Source organism: Drosophila mauritiana, chromosome 3L (genome assembly GCF_004382145.1).
Source record: "Drosophila mauritiana strain mau12 chromosome 3L, ASM438214v1, whole genome shotgun sequence".
NCBI lineage: Eukaryota > Metazoa > Arthropoda > Insecta > Diptera > Drosophilidae > Drosophila > Drosophila mauritiana.
Window position 1 is genome coordinate 16,879,391 of NC_046669.1, and position 20,034 is coordinate 16,899,424.

At 44.3% G+C, this 20,034-nt stretch overlaps 4 protein-coding genes across 4 annotated transcripts; 1 reads left to right on the plus strand and 3 right to left on the minus strand.

Annotated features, from left to right (window-relative positions):
- Positions 1-4,625: 4,625 nt before the first annotated feature.
- Positions 4,626-5,446, minus strand: LOC117140653 (NADH-quinone oxidoreductase subunit E). The gene has a single exon (XM_033303694.1). It carries the CDS (start codon positions 5,384-5,386, stop codon positions 4,670-4,672), a length of 717 nt encoding a protein of 238 aa, XP_033159585.1. The 5' UTR covers positions 5,387-5,446; the 3' UTR covers positions 4,626-4,669.
- A 1,995-nt stretch (positions 5,447-7,441) lies between these two features.
- On the plus strand, positions 7,442-9,100 carry LOC117142050. Its single transcript, XM_033305923.1, has one exon. The coding sequence runs from the start codon at positions 7,442-7,444 to the stop codon at positions 9,098-9,100; it is 1,659 nt and encodes a 552-aa protein (XP_033161814.1).
- Positions 9,101-9,174: 74 nt separating this feature from the next.
- On the minus strand, positions 9,175-10,191 carry LOC117140341. The gene has a single exon (XM_033303190.1). It carries the CDS (start codon positions 10,082-10,084, stop codon positions 9,488-9,490), a length of 597 nt encoding a protein of 198 aa, XP_033159081.1. The 5' UTR covers positions 10,085-10,191; the 3' UTR covers positions 9,175-9,487.
- Positions 10,192-12,251: 2,060 nt separating this feature from the next.
- On the minus strand, positions 12,252-13,872 carry LOC117141300 (odorant receptor 74a). Its single transcript, XM_033304680.1, has 4 exons — positions 12,988-13,872; positions 12,805-12,900; positions 12,570-12,752; positions 12,252-12,512 (listed from the first exon to the last, which is right to left on the minus strand). Exons 1-4 carry the CDS (start codon positions 13,870-13,872, stop codon positions 12,462-12,464), a joined length of 1,215 nt encoding a protein of 404 aa, XP_033160571.1. The 3' UTR covers positions 12,252-12,461.
- Between the last annotated feature and the right edge of the window lie 6,162 nt (positions 13,873-20,034).

Below are 20,034 nucleotides of genomic sequence, written 5' to 3' on the forward strand. Positions count from 1 at the left end.
CTTGTTTCTCACACTTTTACCATTTTAAGTAACATAAACCGGTTATTTGTCTTTTCATATTTCTGACACATTTTACCAACCGAATGAAAATCGTACTGCTGCCTTAAAAAAAAATTTTTGAAGGCTTTTGCCGACAGCTGCTCTCTGACGTTTGCAGAATATTAAATTGCATAATTAAATCTAAATGTGAATTCTGGAAAAACCCTGCAGACTTCAGCTGAAGCTCATATTCATTTTAGCTGAAAATCTGTTTTAAATAAGTACCTTGAATGCGGTCAAGGATATTGAGCAGTGCACTGGTTAATTATATAATTCTATTTAAATTTACATATCAATTACCGTCAGTGCCAGTTTTCTAAAAAAAAAAACCATTAAAATATGTGCCAATAATGTCGTTGCACAATTTCTTAAGGGCTATAGATATCAAAGCGATTTAAAATATGAAATTTCACAAATGCCAATGGAGCTAAAAATTATTCAAGAGATTGACACGTATTAGTCTATTTCCAATTCAATAAATACAAACATTTCTATTACGCAATTTAAAATCAATCGATTAACTTGAAAACACAAATCTGAATTAAATAAATGCCTGCTCATTTTGATGTTTTAATTAAATTGCGGCGTGGTATAAAGATAAACTTTAATAACATTTTTTGACTGGTATTAGCAACTTTTCTAACCGAGCCACTTGTGAAAAATAAAGTTAAAAGTAATATATTTTATGGGGGGAAACAAGTCAAGAATTTACATCAGGAAACTTGCGTTATGAAGTGGGGAAGCTGAGCATGGAAAACGTATTTCGTAACAAATATTTGCCAAGCATCTTTTGACAAATTATGACTTGGCTCCTCCTGCCCCTTCGCCCCAATCTCGTTTTTCTCGTCCTGCTGCTCCTGCTCCTGCTCCCGTTCTCGTTCCGGTTGCTCTTTGTTTTTTTGCCAGAAAACTATGGCTCAAAGTTGCCATGACAGCGTTGCCACATTATACAACAAGTGCTCGAAATAATAAAGTTAACAGCACTTTAATAGTTACCGCCCGCCACACCCACGCCGCCCACACGGTGGGCGTAGCGAATCAGGGGGCGTGGGTGTGGGAAACGGCAACCGAACGAGGCAACTTCAGCAGCGGCAACATGTTGCCGGGCAACGGGCATAAATGAGGGGCTTATCCTATCGAGCAGCACAACTTGAGCAATAAAATTGCTTTTATATGCGAGAGTCTGTGCCGTGGATGAGCGGGGAAAATAGCCTGAAATATTCCTGGCATGCTCAGATATACAACCATTATGGGCGGGACGGCAGATAAATTTTCCACTTTGATTTCTCTGCTTAATAAAAATCAAATTTAAATGCGGCTGACAACGCACCAAGAAGTCGTCAATTCATCGCAGTACCATGTGTGGAGGCTACACGGAGAAAAACAACTTAAATCTATGAAAAAATGTAAGCAAAAGTATATTTAGTATGTCCATGCGGCAACTTCTCAATCTTAGCCACTTTCTTACCCAACTAGACCTAGTTAACATAACTTAAGGAAAAACAAAAAGTTTGTAAACACGTATCTGCTACTGAAATTCTGTGCCGTAAAATGTAGAATAAATATATTAAAATCAGAATAGAAATGTTTAATTTTCAAGAAAAAATGTGTTTACCATTCCGTCATATTTTCTATATTTCTTCTTAAACATCGAAAGCCATTGTTTTGTAATCCACAAAAGCTAGACACAAATTTTCGGATGTTTTGGTCCTTGTGTAGGAAATGGGCTTGGGGCCAGTAGTGGAGGCATTTATGGCCAGCTGATGACATGGCTTCCAGCGATCCTGATGCTCCTGCTTCTGGAATGTAATAAAGTTTGAAGCTTCCTTCGGTTCCCGACTCTTTGGACTTTATGGCTGGCACATAAAAGGAAATCAAAGCCACCAAGGGGAAGCCATCCCCAGCTGGCCGAGTCAAAGAGTCAGTCGTCCCGCCAAATGGCTTTGGCCCGGGAGTCAGAGCTCTATGGAAACTTGAAGCTGAGGCCGTAGCTGGAGCTGAAGCTGAAGCGCAGCTAATAAGGTCTGCGGGCCTGCAGGGCGTATGCTTAATATTTTGAGCCAGTTGGCGCTTATATAAATGCCGTTGCCCAGAGCACCAAAGCGGAAAGTTCTGCATAAATTCAATTAACTAAAAACATGCAAATGAAAACTTTTTTCGAGGGCGACAAAGCCGCGGGGCGAAAGCAGAGAAATGCTAAAATGCAACTCATTCAGATGCACAGAAGTGGCAATTGGAAGTGGCCACCAGGCGCATCCTCTATCCTCCAGTCCCTCCATTACCTCCCCACCCCCGATGCTTTCTAATTATTTCGCGCTGGCTTTGGAATATCCTTTTTGCTCCGCACTCAGTTAACTATGCGTGTATATCAGCAGTAGGAAATGCAATAATGTAACGAGTAATTGTGCAAAAAAAATAGGAAAAGCAATAAAGAACGCGCAGTTACGCAAAGCGTAGTGGGCGGTCAAAGGCCATGGAATCTGGCGAGGATAACGGCAAGGACACCACTGCCAGCAGTTATGAGTGCGGTAAGCGGTCCGGGGCAACAAAAGTTGTCAACGACAGCAACGGAACGGCAACGGCAACAGCAACAGCAACTAAAACAAAGCCCCAACCTCTGGGCGCTGGAGCGGATCGAGCAGATGGAGCGGTTGGAGCGCATGAGGGGGCGCAGGAGGGCACAGGGAGGGGGCGCATGGGGGACATGGACGTGCAACGTGGCCGCACAAAGTTCGAGCGCAGCTCACGCGCCCCAGCCACGTGATTCCGCTCCTCGGGCTCCTGTTGCTACAGGACTCGCCTCGTGCCCCGGCCCAAAAAGGATATTAATTTCCCAAAGGTGCCGTTTTTGCTGGCGAAAATCACGCAAAATGCGACCCGGCTTGCACGAGTGGGTGGTGGCAGTGTGAGTGTCGGGGGACAACTTAACGGAAGGCTGGATGAGTGGAGCCTTTGTCGAACAGAACATTACACACCCTAGGCTGCAATTAGAAATACAAAGTAGTCCATTCAATGCTACACAGATCGTACACAAAATATTAAGTAGGTATGATTGTAATTCATTTAGGAAAGGTCTCGCTCCGATTACGTGACATAAAGCAGTAATTAAAACGCAAGTCAAATGGAATATTCACTTTTAAGCTGGCTTGAAATGTGTTTTCAATTGATTTTGAGACTTTGGAAAATTGTTGAATTATGGCAAGCTACTAGAAATAAATTATATTATTTAAAGAAACTCGTAAATGCATCATTTTTGTTGAAGTACTTACCAATAAGTTGATTACAATAAATGTAAAAATATTATGTAAGCAAGCTGTGAACTCAAAAAATGCGTTACATGATTTATTTTATATTAATACAATATTCCATATTAAATATTCGCTTTGGGACCAAAATAATTGCAATTATTAAAATACAGCGATAGCATTGTTCATTTCAAAGAAAATCGATTAAAGTTGCTGATTTTACACAGGATTAACAATCGATGTAACCCACAAAACAATGGCAAAAAGCCTGTGAAAGTCATGGGACCCCGTGAGATGATTATATCACCGACGCGAAATAAAATTAAAACGCACGCACACAAATTAAAAACTTTCAATAGCAACAATTTTCATTTAAAAATTCAACACCATGCGCTGGGACAGGCGGTGAGGGGATTGGGAAATGGTGGTGGGGGCTTGGGGAAATGCTCTCGGAAAATGGGGAAAATGTGGGTGAGCTAGCCTGGCATTCCGGCTAGCAACCGCTTGTTGATGGCCATTGAAGTGGGGCGACAAACAGATTTATGAAAACTGAAAAATATCCATTGTAATTTGACTGCGCGAGTGCCAAAGGACCTGCTCCTCCAGCGATGGTAAGCTGCTGCGGAGCTGGCAACAATTAAAACTATTTTGGCCAAAACAATATCGGGTTGTTGCCATCGCCGCCAGCTTTCACAGTTGCCAGTTGTTTGCTGCTCGTTGCGCGGGTTGTTCGCTGCTGGCAACATTTTATTAGAATGCAGGCCGGGTCCGGGTCAAACCGCAAGGGGAGGTCGGTGTGAAGGGGCGCTGGCCACCGGGAGTGGCAAGTGGGAGTGGCCAGCGGGTGGTGGGCGAGGGGCGAAGGCGAAAGGACAAGACCGAAGCTGATTGCTTGCTGCAATGGCTGACAGGACATGGGGCTTGGCTATGCCCTATACCAGCACGGTTATTCGCATCAAAGGAAGTGTCTTTCTTCAAAAAATCCGATTCTAGGAATAACTTTACATTTTTAAGCTGTCAAAAATACTATAATAAATAAAAAAAAATACTATACTGATAATGGGATTTAAACTGGGAAAGGGCATGTGACTTCGGTGCCAACTCCATCTTCCATACCCCATATCTTGTGTTGTTCCGTTGTTTTGTCATTGCTGCTGTCTGTTTATTGTGCCAGCGCTGCAGAACTCGAAAGCATGTCCTTTGGCCAAGGATAAAGTGCAGCGGCAGCGAAAGGAGGCGACTGCGAGCGCAGGACGCGAGAATGCGACTGGGCAGGAGCTTAGCAAAACAACAGCTGCTGGCCCGCGACCCCTGACCCCAGATGCCTGGGCGAATTGCATTCCCGAAGGCAGGCGGAATTTATTGCTTTAAGACTTAACCAATGGCTACTGACACTTCTTTTTCTTTGGATCTGGTAGTTTCTGCATCATGAAGCCGGGCGGCGGTGGCGGGATCTTCAGGGTGGTGAGTCCACCCTTGGGCTCACTGGCGAACCTACCGTTGCGCGGACCAGCGGGCGGCAACTTGTCATTGCGCAGATCCGCAAGGATTTTGGACAGACTCTTCTCGTCCAGGTCCTCGTACATGTCATCGTTGACCGCCAGAACGGGCGCATTCACACAGGCGCCCATGCAGTAATCCTCCTTGAGCGTGAACTGCATGTCCGGCGTGGTCTGGCCGTGCTCCAGATTCAGCGTTTTCTTGCACGCCTCAAAGATTTCGTCGCCCCCACGCAATTTGCAGGGCGTCGAGGTGCACACACTGACCACATATTTCCCGCGCGGCTTCATGAAGAACATGGTGTAGAACTGCGCCGCCTCGAAGGCCTCCATCGGATCTATCTTGATGGTCTCGGCCACGGCCTGAACGGCGCTGATCGAAAGCCATCCCTGCTGCCGCTGTGCAATATCCAGCAGTGGCAACAGTGCTCCCTTCCACTCTGCCTGCGGATACCAGGCGAGCAGGGCCTTCACCCTCCGCTGGTTATCCTTGGAGAACTCGAACTTCAGCGTTTTGCGTATTTCAGTGGCATTCAACGGGGCTCCCAAACGGAGAATGGGTGCCAGGTGGATGGAGCGGACGGGCTGAAGCAAGCGCAGCATAGCGGTATCAATGTATACGTACTTAACCCTGTGTATATGAGATTCGCCTAACGTTGAATATTGAAATTCCTATCGCATTGACATCCATCTCTCGGAATACATAAAGCACATACGTTATCAAAGCCGCCATCGAGTGCGAATATTCGCAATATATCGAGTATCAAATAAATAATATCGATGTCAATTGAATGCTTGCATAATGAAAACAAATATGTTTAATGTCGTACAACATCGAATTAATTATATTTAAATGGTAAACGAGAAATGGAAAGCAAATAAGTGTATAATTTAAGAGATAAATAATACAAATTAAATTAAAACTAATTCCTATTACGAATAGTAGATTGAATAATACAGGCATTTAAATTAGAAATATTCTAGTGAATAATGTTTCACAGTGAAAAGTCACAATAAAGTACGTTTTATAACATCTAAAAGTGATTTGCTTAAATAAATGCTATAAGCTTTTGCTATCACCCCACAAACCCAGCTCGTAATATCCTTCTCACTTTTTTATGCAATATTTCTCTATTTAACTACGCTGCAAATCAGTGTGTTGTGGCCAAATTGCAATCAAATTGAGTTGGCCAGCTGCTCGTCATGACAACGTGGAGCTGGTGAATCCGCAAAGCGAGGTCACAGCATGCCAATCAAGTCTCCCTGCCGCAAATTGTTCAAATTGCATGCCGCTCTTAATTGTCAATATCAGAGCTGCAGGTCAAATTCACCAGGTTTAGGGGTTGGGTCAAACTCCACGGGTTCAAATCCATTTCCCCGAGCATTTCACACTTCACTTACGAACAATAGTAATAATACCAGAACTCGCTTATCAACACCTGTCCCCCGGCCCATTTATGGCGTTTTTATTACGCTTTATTAATGTGCATCTGTGTAGGCCCAGAAGATTAGATCGTAAAACGCAGACATTATGCTCGCACAGTATCCGATCAAAATCCATAATAAACAATTAGGATAATGGCTATTCAAAGTGGCAACGACTGCAGATAGCATAACGCTAATGTTGCAGGCACATGTAATGGGAAACATCAAAGAACTGGAGCACATGTTGCCCCAAAAAGCGAGCCGAATTATTGTGGCAATCCCCTGTCAACACTCATGAAAATGAGCAATTTTTATAGCCTTATAGAGGGTATTATAAGAGCTGATGTAAAGTAGACCTATGTAATCAGCACTGGAGTCCTTATAATTATTATACTACACTAAAATTGTTATATCTATTCTATATCTATTTGATTAAAGTTTTAAAATAAGGTTTTAGCTGCTAGTGTGTGAGTCGATTACTATTTGTGACTCTTCCAAAGTCGAAGAGTGGTTTTAAGAGGTCTTTGACCCACAAGAGTACCTATAAATCTGCATGTGAGTGTGCATGTTGGGCCAGCAAAAGTTTGGGCAGTCCCAAAAAGCGGCAACAAAATGGGAACTGCAATTGGCCACCAAGTACTTTCCAAAGTCTTTTGCATGGCAGTTCACATAATTCGTGTTGTGATAGTCTCGGCCTCGTTTTTCCCCGGTTTTCGGTTTTCGGTTCTTGGTTCTTGGTGGGCAGAGCAGTTTTCGGTTTTTGTGCCCAAAACATAATTAAGTGCTGTGCAAGTTGTTTCGGCTGTTTGGGGGGCATTTGTCATAACGTGGATGGGGGAGAAAAGTCCGGAAAGCCCAGAGAAGCAGAGCCCGTTGATAATGTACTAAGTAGTAATAAATTTTACTTTTATGCGAGAACCACAAGCAAAGAAACTCTGGGGAGAAGCGAAAACAAACCAGAACAGAAACCAGAATTCAGAAATCAAGAGTCGGCGAAAAGTGAAATGGGCCCTGTTCCCCTTTTGACCCCGTCGACAGCAGCTCAACAAGTTGGCCAAGTTAGCGAGTTGGAAACTCCCGACCATCCGAGCTGATGAAGTGGCAGTGGCCATGAGCCGGACTTCAGTTGTAGTTGGCCAGCGTTGGAGTGGAAGCTGAAATTAAATCAAACATCAAACTCAATCGCAAAGCCAAGAAGGGAAAAGGACTTCTCCGCCGGCAAAATGAATCGAAATGGGGCAGGGACTAAGTGCCAAAAGTGTTAGCAACTTTGCCATATTTCTGTTGATTTTGTTCGCACAAAACTGTGGCCAGGCACGCAGCCACGGGCGTGATGGATTAGCAAAGTTGGAGTTTAGCGGCCGGACTACCCCTGTTTTTAATTTTGCAAAAATATACCAAACTTTGTGTGCGCAACTGCTGCCGGCCACGCCTCGCCGGGAGGTCAAAGGGCGTGAACTGGTGCGGGGGAAGCCCATGTTCCATGTTTTCGATCAACTGCAGCAGGACTTCGAGGCGAAATGGCGGCGCACAACTACAGTGAAGCCATTTAGCATTCTCCAGCACTTGGATTGGGAGCAGGAGCAGGAGGCTCACCGCCTTAAAACCCACTCAAACGCTAGTTTTGATATCCTGGAAGAATTGTACAAGGATCAAAAGGCTTATGAACGAAAGACCACCACCACAAAGCCTTTTCATGTGGTGCAAAAACTTGAAAAGGACCTGATCAAGGCGGATAAACACACCACCACCGTTAAACCTTTTCATATTTTGGGTACCCTTGTGGAGGATTTAATAAAAAAGGATCTGAAGGACGGCTATCTGGCTGAGAAACCGATAAAATCTACGGAACCCCTAGCTGAACACAAAGCCGAGTTGAAGCCGCAATCCCGGGCAAAAGAAAGTCAAAAGCGGAGACGGAAACGCATTCGCCGCAGAAGAAAACGAATTCGCCGCCGCCGGAAAAGGACTCGCCGTCGTCGCCGAAGGAGGAGGAAGAAGAAGCGAAATAAGCGCAAGAAGAAGAAGTACAAAGGCGGTAAGAAGAAGAAGAAGAAGGGAAAGCGGAAGCGGAAGAAGCAGCAAAAGCCGGAAGACCACGAGCAGCACTCGATTTTCCAGCCCGCTCACCTGATCTTCGCCAATCCCACCAAGCAACCGTATTACCATCACCATCCGCACGGATATCCATATCCTCCGGCAAACCAGATGCAGGTTCAGACTATACCCACAGCATTATTGTCCGCCTTGACTACCAAGAAACCACACACGGTGACCACCACCCATCGTCCCTTCAGCAAGATCAAGTATCTCCTGAGACACAACAGCATCTTCAAGAAGAAGAAAAAGGAGTACCTCAGCCACGTTGGCCAGGTGCTGTATCCGTTTGTTAAGTTCGTGGCCTTCTTCACAGTCCTCAACCCCTTCACCTTGGGCGTTTTCCTGTTCACCCTGATCTCCCCAGCCGTCTTTGGATTCCTGGGCTTCGTAGCTCTCAGTGTGCTGGTCAAGCCCTTCCTTCATCTGGTGTTTGGGGTCAAGCGAAATGTGAACGCCTTCGATCGCAAGAGGTGGCTGGCCCACAAACAGGAGGAGAAGCTTAAGCTGGCCCTGCGTCCGGTGACTATTCACAAGCACTTCTACCAGCAGGGTCCGGTCCGCTCTGCTCCGCCGGTGAAGCTTCGTCCAGTGGGTCACTGGCGCAGAGAGGGAGATAGTCCTGAGACACAGATGCCTCGACCATCTCAGCGCCCACAACCAATGCGAGCTGCAGCCGCACGACCACCTCCCAGGCACCCACCACCCATGAATCGTTATAATCCTTTGCTACCTGAACAGCACAAGGCTCTTCGCTATGATCATTCGGACCAGCCTGGAATCTTTCTGCGATAGCAACACGGATTTATGTTTGAACTGTAGATAAATCTTTTGATGTATAGGGTAATTTTAAGGCAAACTAATTTAAATATAATATAAGAAGTAACATAGATATAATTTGTATCTTATCAATGGGTAGGAGACTTGTAATTTTTACGTAAAAATTATATTTGTAATTGATGTAGCGGAAAATACACCTAAATGTCAAATCCGACAACCTCCAGAAAAGTAATAGGGGAAAAGGACCTCTCACTCTGGCAACTTTGGACCCTCACATGCGTATGGTGCATTCAAATTAACACGTTTGTGAAGTGAGATTAACAAGATCCAAGCCAAAATTGCAGCCGAAACCAATTACAAAGATTGGCAACGGTTAGCAACGGTTCTATTCCCAAAGCGAATTTAGTCCTTGTAGATCATCTTGTAGATGTCCAGCTCTCGCAACTGTTCCAATTTATCGCCGTAACCCAAGCGGAGGAGTTCTTTCTCCTGCTGATCATCCACAGAAAGGACTTCGTGGAGTGGAACGCAAAGTTGCAGATCCGTGCGCTCAAAGAGCCTTCGTGCTCTCCAGCGAAACTGTTCCACTGCCTCGACGCAGTCCTTGTGTCCTTGCAGGAAGTCATCAATATGTAAGTGGTGGTGGATCAGCCGGTCTATAGACGCCAAAAGGTGCATCACAAGAAAACGACAGTAACGCTTACGAACGTAAGAGATGGGCATGTCCAGGTTGTCCTCCTGATTCTTTTCAGCTTCTCTAGTCCAGCACCACAGCGCGAGAAACAGGATAATAGCAACCTTGAGTCCACCGATATACATTAAAACCGTCAGCGGAATATTCTCCTTCTCCACCGTTTCAAACCAACAGAAGAGATCCAAAATCCCGTAGTCCATGATACTCAACACAATAAGACAGAGCACGGAGATGTTGCCCACCGCCAGATGATGAAGTCGAATCAGCCGGAGAACACTGCTCCAGCTTAAAGAATTAATAGCCATTTGGATTGAATGTAAGGAAGTGTTCAGCCGATTACAAACTTTATAATTTTGAAACCCTACACGAAAAAATACACATTACTTTTACCTTGAGCAAACTAGAACTAGACAGATCTTAAAAATGTAAATGAAAGGAAAAGGCCTTCTCAGTTATTTGAATTTAATTGGAAAATAGCATTATGATTATTTGGCAACGTATTTGAACCAAGAGTCGTAAGCAAATCAGTATACATTTTTTTGGCCAACTATTCTGTAACTGGTTTCTTTTAAATTTAAATTTTACCCAAAAATTTCTTTGCGCAAGGAAATTGTCTTCTGCAAATAACTGTTGGAATTTATAATAAAAGCATTTCAAATATTGAATATATTTTAATGAAATTTTACCAAGTAAGCTGCCTAATAATCGTGTCAAAAATACATTAGCTTTGTTACGGATTTTTATAATTTTACTTTGCAGCGATGAACCAATTATTCATTGACCATTCAAATTATATTGCAAGTTTGTGCATTCTCAGCACTTACCCAATTGGCATTGGACTCCTGTTTTTTATCTTGTTGCTCTAGCCGACGATATTGGTATTGGCATTGGCATTGGCACTTTCTTCACACAATACTCAGAGCCAATATCAATTGCGCCTTTGCAATTTGCCAACATTTTGCAGGCCATCATAATGGAATCGCCTTGGGAACGTCATTTTGTTTGGCTCAAAACAAGTCGTTCGTCGGTGGAACGGCACTCCATTGTGAAGACGCTGGAGAAGATTGGAAATATGCATTGGAGGGAGTTGGAGGGATGAAGAGTCAGGGCTTTAGGAGGGTGGAAAGAACCCGCATTTAAATGCAGATAGAAAACAATATTAGAATAACCAAACAAACTCTGGTAGTTGTAGCACACAGTATAAAGTTTAAGATTTAGTATTTTAAAGACAAGACATGAAATTTAAGTTACATTTTTTAATATTTAATATTTTTATCAGAGCGGGATATTAATATTTCCTCACAGTGCAACACTCGGAGTGCCAGGCAGCAAATAGAACAAGTAATAATAAATAAAATTGTAGCCAATTCATAAGGATTTTGCATTTTGTCGCTTCAATCAGGCAATTGATGGTCTGCCGGAGGAAGGGATGCAGTGGGGCAGCTGTTTTCCATGGAGTGGTGGGTGCTTCAGGACCACAGGACCTGCGAACGACTGGCAACAACATTCATTCATATTTGCCAAGTGCCGATTGAGGCTGCCTCTGCATTCTGCTGATCTCCTTCAACAACGAGCCACCCCACCCACCTTGCAACACCACCATCTCCATGCCACCCCATCCACTGGCAGCACAATGTGCGTATAAATAACGGATTTCCTGTTATAAAATATTTGTAACGACATTTTCCCGATTTATGTATCCACACATATCCACACAGACGGATTATGCATGCTGGCATCAGTGCTCAAAATACTAGCACTTCTTCTTTAAAAAATGTTTTGAAGTTTATGGCCCAGCATGTGGAAAAATCTATAGATACTGTATCTACTTCATTTGAATAAAATGAATACATAGTGGATAAGGATTGACTTACCTACAGGTTTTTTGAGCCATTGCTTTGCATTTGCATAAAATATTTTAACAGTATCAAACTTACTTTTACAAAGATTTAGATTGAGACAGTGTTTTGCAACATATTTGCTTAACCGCAAGTATGTTTATTAAAGATTCTTGGAATCTATTTATTTGTCAAAGGCTCGCAATTACATCTACTTGTTTGAACATCGCTGTATTCACTGGAATATGTTGCATTGTGCCATTGCCAGTGGATGAGCGGATGTAGTCCGCCTTCCAATCCTCGGGGATTCCTATATATATAGTGCCACGATATCTCCGGCCGCCGCTCTCCCCTGCCAATTGCTGCCACTCAGTCATGGCTGACAGTTATGGCTATATGGATATCGATATGGATATGGATATGTGCCGGGTAACGTCTTCGGATTGCAGCTGTCAACGCAGCAGCAAATTTCGCCCGTTCCAAATGCGGTGCTCGCTGCTTAGGAGTCGAGAGTGGAGAACCACTGGATTGATGATGCTCCGACTGGCAGATGCAGTTGCAGTTGCATTTGCAGTGGATGCTGCCGCTGCTACTGCTGCAGTGGGGGGTGCATAAATCACAGTCATGCACGTGTTAATATCCTTGAATGCGCTCGAAAGCTCCATTGTTGTCAGCGGATATCCAGCACACAAAGGTAGGAGGGAGTGGTTGTGGATGGGAAGTTATGCATCCTGTTTTCGGGGGCAGACAAATGGCCACGGGTCAGGCCACAAATGATTCCAGGTATCGCATAGCTTCCAAATGATTGGCAACGCAATTATTCCAGCAATCCGAGTCAGCTAGCTCATCGCATCGAATTTAGGAACGTGAAGTAGGAAAAGGCGCCCTGAATGATCTGTGAAATTGTTGAATCAGTAGTTAATCAATCGAAATGGAGTTAAGGGCTACTCACTTTCAGCACAGCAGTGAGACTAACTCGAAAATAATTAAGGCCAGTGATGAAGAAGGGTCTCGAGTTCAGTTGGATGGCCAGGGTCACCAGTATCATCAGCTTGACATTCTCGCCAACGTTATCCGACTGATGAATCACCTGCTCCCAGTCAGCGGTGTAGTACATCATACCCAGTTCATCTGTCTGCAAGTGCATGTTAAAAGAATTGATAGCGGAGAGTGAGAAAAACACCCACTGTTTTAAGCAGAATTGAGCCAAGCATTCCCAGGGCCAGTAATTCCATAAACTTTGCGAGGAACCACACAATGTAGGCCACATTTCCCCAGGGATTCTGTAAAAAAAGTTATTGATCTTAGGATGTTGCATTATTTTCCCCTTTTGAATTAGTAGTTGTATAAATTTAGATAGAATTACCAACCGTAAATGCCTTGAAGAACAGAGCACAGAGCAGTCCGGCGCTAAAGGCGAACATTACGAATATTCTGAGGGTGAACTCCTTCTCCACCCGCTGGCCAAAATCCCTCAGAGCTGCGTTCCTTCGCAGGATGTGGGTCAAAACTAACCGGTAAGCGATGGCCACGTTTAAGGAGCTTCTTTTCTTCAGCAGCATCTGTGCTGAGCGACGGAGATCCTGTCCAAGCTGAACATATCGAGCATTTAAATGCATCATCAGCTCGCCCATGACATTTAGCTCGCCGAACAGCATGCTGGTGATGATGAAGCCCACCCAGAAGTTGAGCACCAGGAGTGGAATAAAGAAGTGCAACTGGGTGTTGTCGAAAGGGTACACCTGCTTGTAGAGCATTTCTCGACGATGGTAAATGACATTCGTCACCGGAACCAGAAAGAAATTGAACAAGGCCAGCAGGTAGACGGTCGAATTGACCCGTGTGGCCAGCATTTGCCTTTGAATGCTGGCAAACAAGTGGGGTTCCATCTCCTCGCTTACGTAGATTTCCGCATAGAAGCGCTGCAACAGGGCCCGGAAGCGATCCTTGTGCCAGGCCAACTGGAAGCAGCGTATCTGCATCTCGACCAGGATCAGATATGTGGGCATGCCCGTCAGCAGGTTGTCCATGTCCTGCCGATTGGCTATCAGGTAATGAAAGTCCACCTCATTGTGCTCGCAGAAGACCAGGAATCCGAGAAAAATCATCAACCTGTCCAGGAAAACGATCCAGCGCCCCGACTCCGCCTCCAGGGGCCAGGCGACGTGGTTCAGGACACGGTACAAGGACACCGGCCACGGCATCGGAGCCAACTCTCCGCCGGGGAGACGGGGTCTGTAGCGATGGAACGACATGACTGGTTGGACGGCTCTATGGATGGACGCCCATTTATATTCTAATTTTAATTGCCGCCGGCCTGATGAAATATTAAATTCATGGCCCAATCATAAATTATTCAGATTCATTTGCGTTTGTCAAAATAAACCCGAAATCGAAACCAAACCAAAATCCGTCAGAAAACCAACCCCATTGCTGATTTGCTTTTGAATTCCAATCAACTGGCAAAGCTCGGAGTTAATTGACACGCGATTATTGAAGGTTTGGGTATGGGTTCCACTTTAAAGTCACCCCTTCATTTGATTAAAGCAACACTTCTAACATTTTAAAGCTGTTTTAATTTAATTAATTTTCCATAAGGGCAAATACACTTATCATTTCATACTATTACTAATAATTTAATTGATTTTAATTACCGATTTAAACAAGCAGTTAATTAAGGGCAATAGCTAATAGTTTCAAGGGTGGTTCGACTTCAAACTCAAATCATTCCGAAAATCCTCTCGCATCATTGAACATTCGTCTCGGCGGACAGCCGCAAACAATCATTTTTATGATTATGCTAAAATAACACTGACATAATTCCAATAAAACCGAAATTGCCCTGGCACACTGACTGACAGCTCGGCCTTTGTGCCCCGTTCACCTGGAAGAAGGCAGGATTCAAGGCCCCAGGACCTTCGCTTTCCCTCCTCAGGATTGCCTTCAAGTATGCACCTGGGAGCAGCTGCTCATGTGTGAGTATGCCCCGGATCCTGGCCAAATCAAAGGACGACCGAAAAGGCGTCGGAGCAGAGCAAATTCAATTCACTACTGTTGATTCTCCGCCCGTTGTTGTTCCTCTTGTTTGATAAAAGGATGAAGGGCTGAGGAAAGGCCAAACAACAAGGAAAAAAACCCAAATAATATTAATATGCAAATTGAGTTTTTTAGTTGAGTGATCTAAGCGGATAACCGAGGGCCAAGTCAAGGCGAACGCCGGTCTCGAGGGACAGACACAGGATGCGGATGCGGACTAGGATGAGACGAGGATGAGGATAAGGACAAGGTTGCGGATTGGAGTCTCTCTTTGGGGCATTTTGTTTTTTGCTTTATTGATTGCCGGCGGGACGGCACACGTACTATATATGTATGTATATCTGGAGCAGCAGTCGGTTTAAATGCGAGTATCGAATCAATTGAAATCATATTTTATTAAACGTTTACGGGATCATTTCCCACAACCGCCGCAGGAGCACGGAACTGGGAAAATATTTACAAGAAGTCACAGTCTGTGACCCACACCACATCGAAGAACAGGCCGCCGGCAGCGGCAAACGCTTCAAATATAAACACATAAAAAACATTATACGTACTGGTAGGTACACATAAATCCGTATCCGTATACGGATCCGTATCCGTATCTGCTGCTGTGTGTGCGGCCGTCGGCAAACTACGGGTTATGGAATTCTGCTGATTCGCTCGCTTTTTGCGTGAAAACAAATTCCAAAAGAAATTGAAAACATCCAGACGCAGATTGAAAGCAAACGAATGGCGATGGACGATGGCAAACAGAAAGACCTGCGAAAAGGCACGAACCTCGGAAAGCTGCAGCACCAGCAGTCTGGGAAACGCCGCCCGAGGGATTGGCCAAATGTCACGCAACTTTTTGCCATATCTCCCGTTTTCCAACTCCAGGCCACCAAATGGCGTTCGAACGAAAAGACAAACCAAACACCCAGCCCCTTGCAGCACTTGATTTATAATTACGACCACTAGCAAGGACGACCGGAAGTGGGCCAACAAAAGCCGTTTTGGCGGATTTGCTCAATTAGCCAGGTCAGACATGAAATCGAAACCGAAACCAAAATTGAAGACCAGCGGTTCCGGATGACTTGCCCACTGGGAATTGCACTTAGAAAATTATTTAAAGTAAGTAAAACTTAAGATACGTAAGGCGTACTATTAATCAAATACAACTTTGGTTTTTTGTTTTGAACATTTTAGAAGTAATTATCTAACCTTAAAGGTAAAACAATTATTTAATTAAAATAATATTTAATTTAAATTAGTTGTGATAATATAAGAATAAAGATGTTTTTATTAAAAAAATCATATCAGTGAAGAGCAATAAAAAGCCCGACGTTTTTTAAAAGAATGGAAATAATTCTTGGTGCGCTCCTTTACATAACCCGTAGTGCGTAATTTCCGCCGGGGAAATTTCCTTTTCCTTTAAAGTGGGCAGCGCCTTCATTTGTTTTAACGGTCCGTTCACCTGTGGCATACGCGGCGTATGAGTGACCAGATATCCAGCTTTCCAGGAATTATTCGTTCGTCCGTCCCTGTTACTATGTGAAATATATGCAAATTGGATTATATTCATATGAAAGGGCAGCCTAAGGCTCAGTGGTCCTGGGCACGTGTGACGCCCCAGCATCAACCTGATAAAAAAACACAGGATGAAAAACAAAATATGCTGATGTGCTGGTGAGTGGGAGTGTCCATTGTCTAGACATAATTGGGAACCAGCTCCGAGATCTGGTCAGTGTCACAAAGGAAAGGTATTTACTTTCCGAAAACTCATCGAAATACCCTAGCTTGTGCCGAAGTCATTAAATTTAATGAAAATAGCCCTCATTTACAAAGGGCTAACAAGCATATGCGAGAGCACAGAAATTGTCAGATAATAAGTTTTATTAAAAGCCTTGCAAAAAATCGCAAGAAAAAGATTGAATCCGCCTACAAATTTTTACAATCAGGCTAAACTTGCTTTAAGAAATCATTAATTTTACATTTCCTGCCTAAAAAAGTCGAATGAAACAAATTTTTTAAAAAGGAGCTACCATTTTTTCGATAAAATATTTTATATTCACACCAAGTATGCCGATTTCCGCTGTCGAGCCATTCTAAGAAAAGGTTTGCTTAGGTCTTTAAACAGAATTTGTTGAATGTTGCCCCATTTGCGCCTTGATATCTTTTAAATTCCTATCAAGTATACGCACTGATTTCCGATTTAGAACATGACTCGCAGACCATTAAAGAAACATAAGCAAAGTCACTTGAAGTATGGAAACCGTAAACACAGGCAGCACAAAAAAGGGGCAAGTAAAGTGGGATACATGCAGACAGACAACCGCACTCCTCACAAAAGCCCCTGAATAATTAAAATGTCTATGGCAACGCACATCCTCGCATTTAAGGAGAGCCACATCCATGATGATCCGATTGAACTCCGGATGGGATATAGCAGGGCAGGAAAGCTGCAAATCGAACACGCAGGTTTACATGCGCCTAATCCCATTGTCAGCCGGATGGCCCGAGGCTGAGTGACTCGGAGTCGGAATCGCCTGGCACCCCTTTTCCGCTTGCACCTTGAAGGTCCTTCCACCGAAAGGCCTCAAGCATGTCCGTTATTTTGTTTACAAGAAAACATAAATCTCAGCTCCTGCGGCCGGAGTATGTGGAGTATGTCTGTGTGCGGTCGAAAGGATTCGCTGCCGTGTGAAATGGAACATATCATCACATCCCCGAACCACACACATATGTGTGGGTGTTGGCGGGGTTACGCTTTAGGTTGCTCTCCTCGCTCTCCATCTCCTCCGGCTGCCCACAAACAAAAAAAAATAAAACGACCAAGGATGAGCGCCTTGGGTTGGGGATTGGTATTTGGGAATGGGGTTTGGGTTCGGGTGAGTGGCAAAAGCTTTGGTTTGCACGCGTCAACTGTAAAATCCTTTTGACATGCAGCCGGCTACTCTTTGGTCCGAAACTGGCCATAAAAAATGGGCTTTAGAAGCTGGGAATCCAATTATAAAGAATTTTAAACTATGTAGCGTGAACAGGACACTTAAAGTGGGCAAAAAGGGAAACTGAGCAAAAGTCAGGTTATTAGCGGATGTAGTCCGTAGTGTGTGCGGCAGTGTGAGCTTGTGGGAGATGTCTGTGTGTGGGCAAGTTATTAAAAGGAAGCCAGTTCTGACAGGTCACAATCAGTCAAGGGCTCACCCAGCTGAGCTCCTGCGTCCCACTGTATAAAAATTGACGTGAAATTTATACGCCATTCTCGCTTTCGGGTTTTCGGGTTGCCAGTTGAAGAAAAAATATAGCAACAATCCATAAAGTAAATGTAGCATTTAAACAAACAAACCGGGCGACATCAGAGTTAGATCGGCCAGGAGGAGGTCCTGGGCGAAGGGGAGGTGGGGATGACAATCCGGGCCAGGAGCTGTGACAAAACACTGGAAGCCAAAACTGACAGTGACAACTGGCTGGAATGGAATGACGGGGAGCACAAGGAGCAGTGCTGATGATGCTACTCCTGCCCCCCATTCGTTCGTCGTTCCCCCATCCATTGGCGTCCCCATCCGAGTGGTAGGAAAAAATTGACATAAGCGGATATGTTACCCAGCGCCTTTCCGGAGCGTGTTGGGGCGTGGGATTCGGAGTGGAAGTGGGCGTGGCACTGGCCCATATAGGCGGATGCTGCAGGAGCAGCGAGCAGAGCAGATAAATTAATGCGATTTTTCATGTTGCATGCTTGAGTTTGATTTATGCAATTATATGTCTCTATATGGGCGGTGGAGCATGTGTACGAAACTGCCTGAGTGCGGGTGACAGACAACTTTTGTCAAATACGTCTAAAAGCAGTAATTTTTTATATTTGATATAAGGCGGAAATGCTAAGAACATTTCCGGTTCGTTACCTACGCGCGATGGCAGCTTTGTGGAATTAGTTGCCCTATTGGGGATACGCTTTAATATTCGAAGCAATGTGGACATGGTATCACGTTACAAGTAACCAGAAATATTGAAGAGATATAAAATGTATTATTAAAATTGTATTGACATTTTTTACGATTTTATTCCTGGTTGGAATATTTACATTTTTTGTGACATTTTTAAAACTATATAGAATACATTAGTATGTTATAACCTTTCATTAAATAATAAATTCCCATTTTATTTGTAGAAAAAACAGTCGAGATTATTCTTTATAATAATCATTTTAGGGATATGAAACTGCCCTCAAAGTATTCCTTTCCGCGAGCAACTGCCTCGGGAAGTGCAGTCAAGAATCGTGTGGGGCATGCAGACAGCCGGCTGGGGCATGTTAATTTGTCATGATGCCACTTGCTTACTAGTTCTGCTTGTGGTCCACTCATCCGGCGGCCAGCCATGAACACTCGTGCTGTATACGGAAATTACACAACAAATGGACTTTGGACTTTGGACATTGGACTGGGGCTGCTGTTCGTTTTTCTGGAATCAGGAGAACAACCTGAAATCTGGCCAAATCCGATTAAATGCAAATGGCCCCGCAACCCCGACGCACGTACTCACACATCCATAGCGCAGATTAGTTGCGTAAGTTATGAGTGGGAAGTGGAAGGAGTGCGATGCGGCAGGTGGCTCGGGCGGCTTGGGTGGCTCTGGTGGCACCAGATTTGAGTGCTGCAGCAATCGTCAGTCAGGCAAACACTGCAGCAATTCCCGGTGGCCAGGAGGCGGTTATACGACTAATTAATATTTCAATGGCCGATCCGGTTGCATGTCTCTGCGAGACTTTAAGCCATTGCCAGTTGAAGTTGGAAAACTGCTGCTCCTGCTGCTACTGCTGTCCGCCCAATAGCAAAATGGCAAAATAGCTGAATAGCTGAGCATGGAAACTCATTTCGGCCATTAATGGCCGATGGTTTGCGGAGTAACAAGGCGGAGAGTTGGCAGTCGTTGGTAGTCGTCGTGAGTCGTCGTCGTTTCAAAGGAAATGACAGCCATTTCCATTTTTAGCTACGCTTGGGAAAGCTAGCAACTGGCGAGGACCAGGTCCTCCTTTAAACTGGAACTACACAAATTGCTTGCTTAAAATATGCGCTAAAAAATTCCCAGCCAACATCGTCGTCGTCGCATCCCCAATATTTGAACATTGTCGCAAGGCATCAGCATCAGCATCGGGATTTTATGTAGCGCATATTCCTGCTCCACATCCTCTTGGAAAAAGGAAAATAAAAGAGCCACTTCCGTTTTATTTGTGCAAAATTAAATAAACCGAAATATGGCTGACCATATTGGCGCATAATGGGCAAAAATATTTTTTTCATTAATGCCCCATGCCCCACGCCACATGCCCCATACCCCATGCCCCAGCGGAGTAGATGGCAAAATAAATAAATAAATAAGCGGAGCCAAAAAGGAAAGCCGAA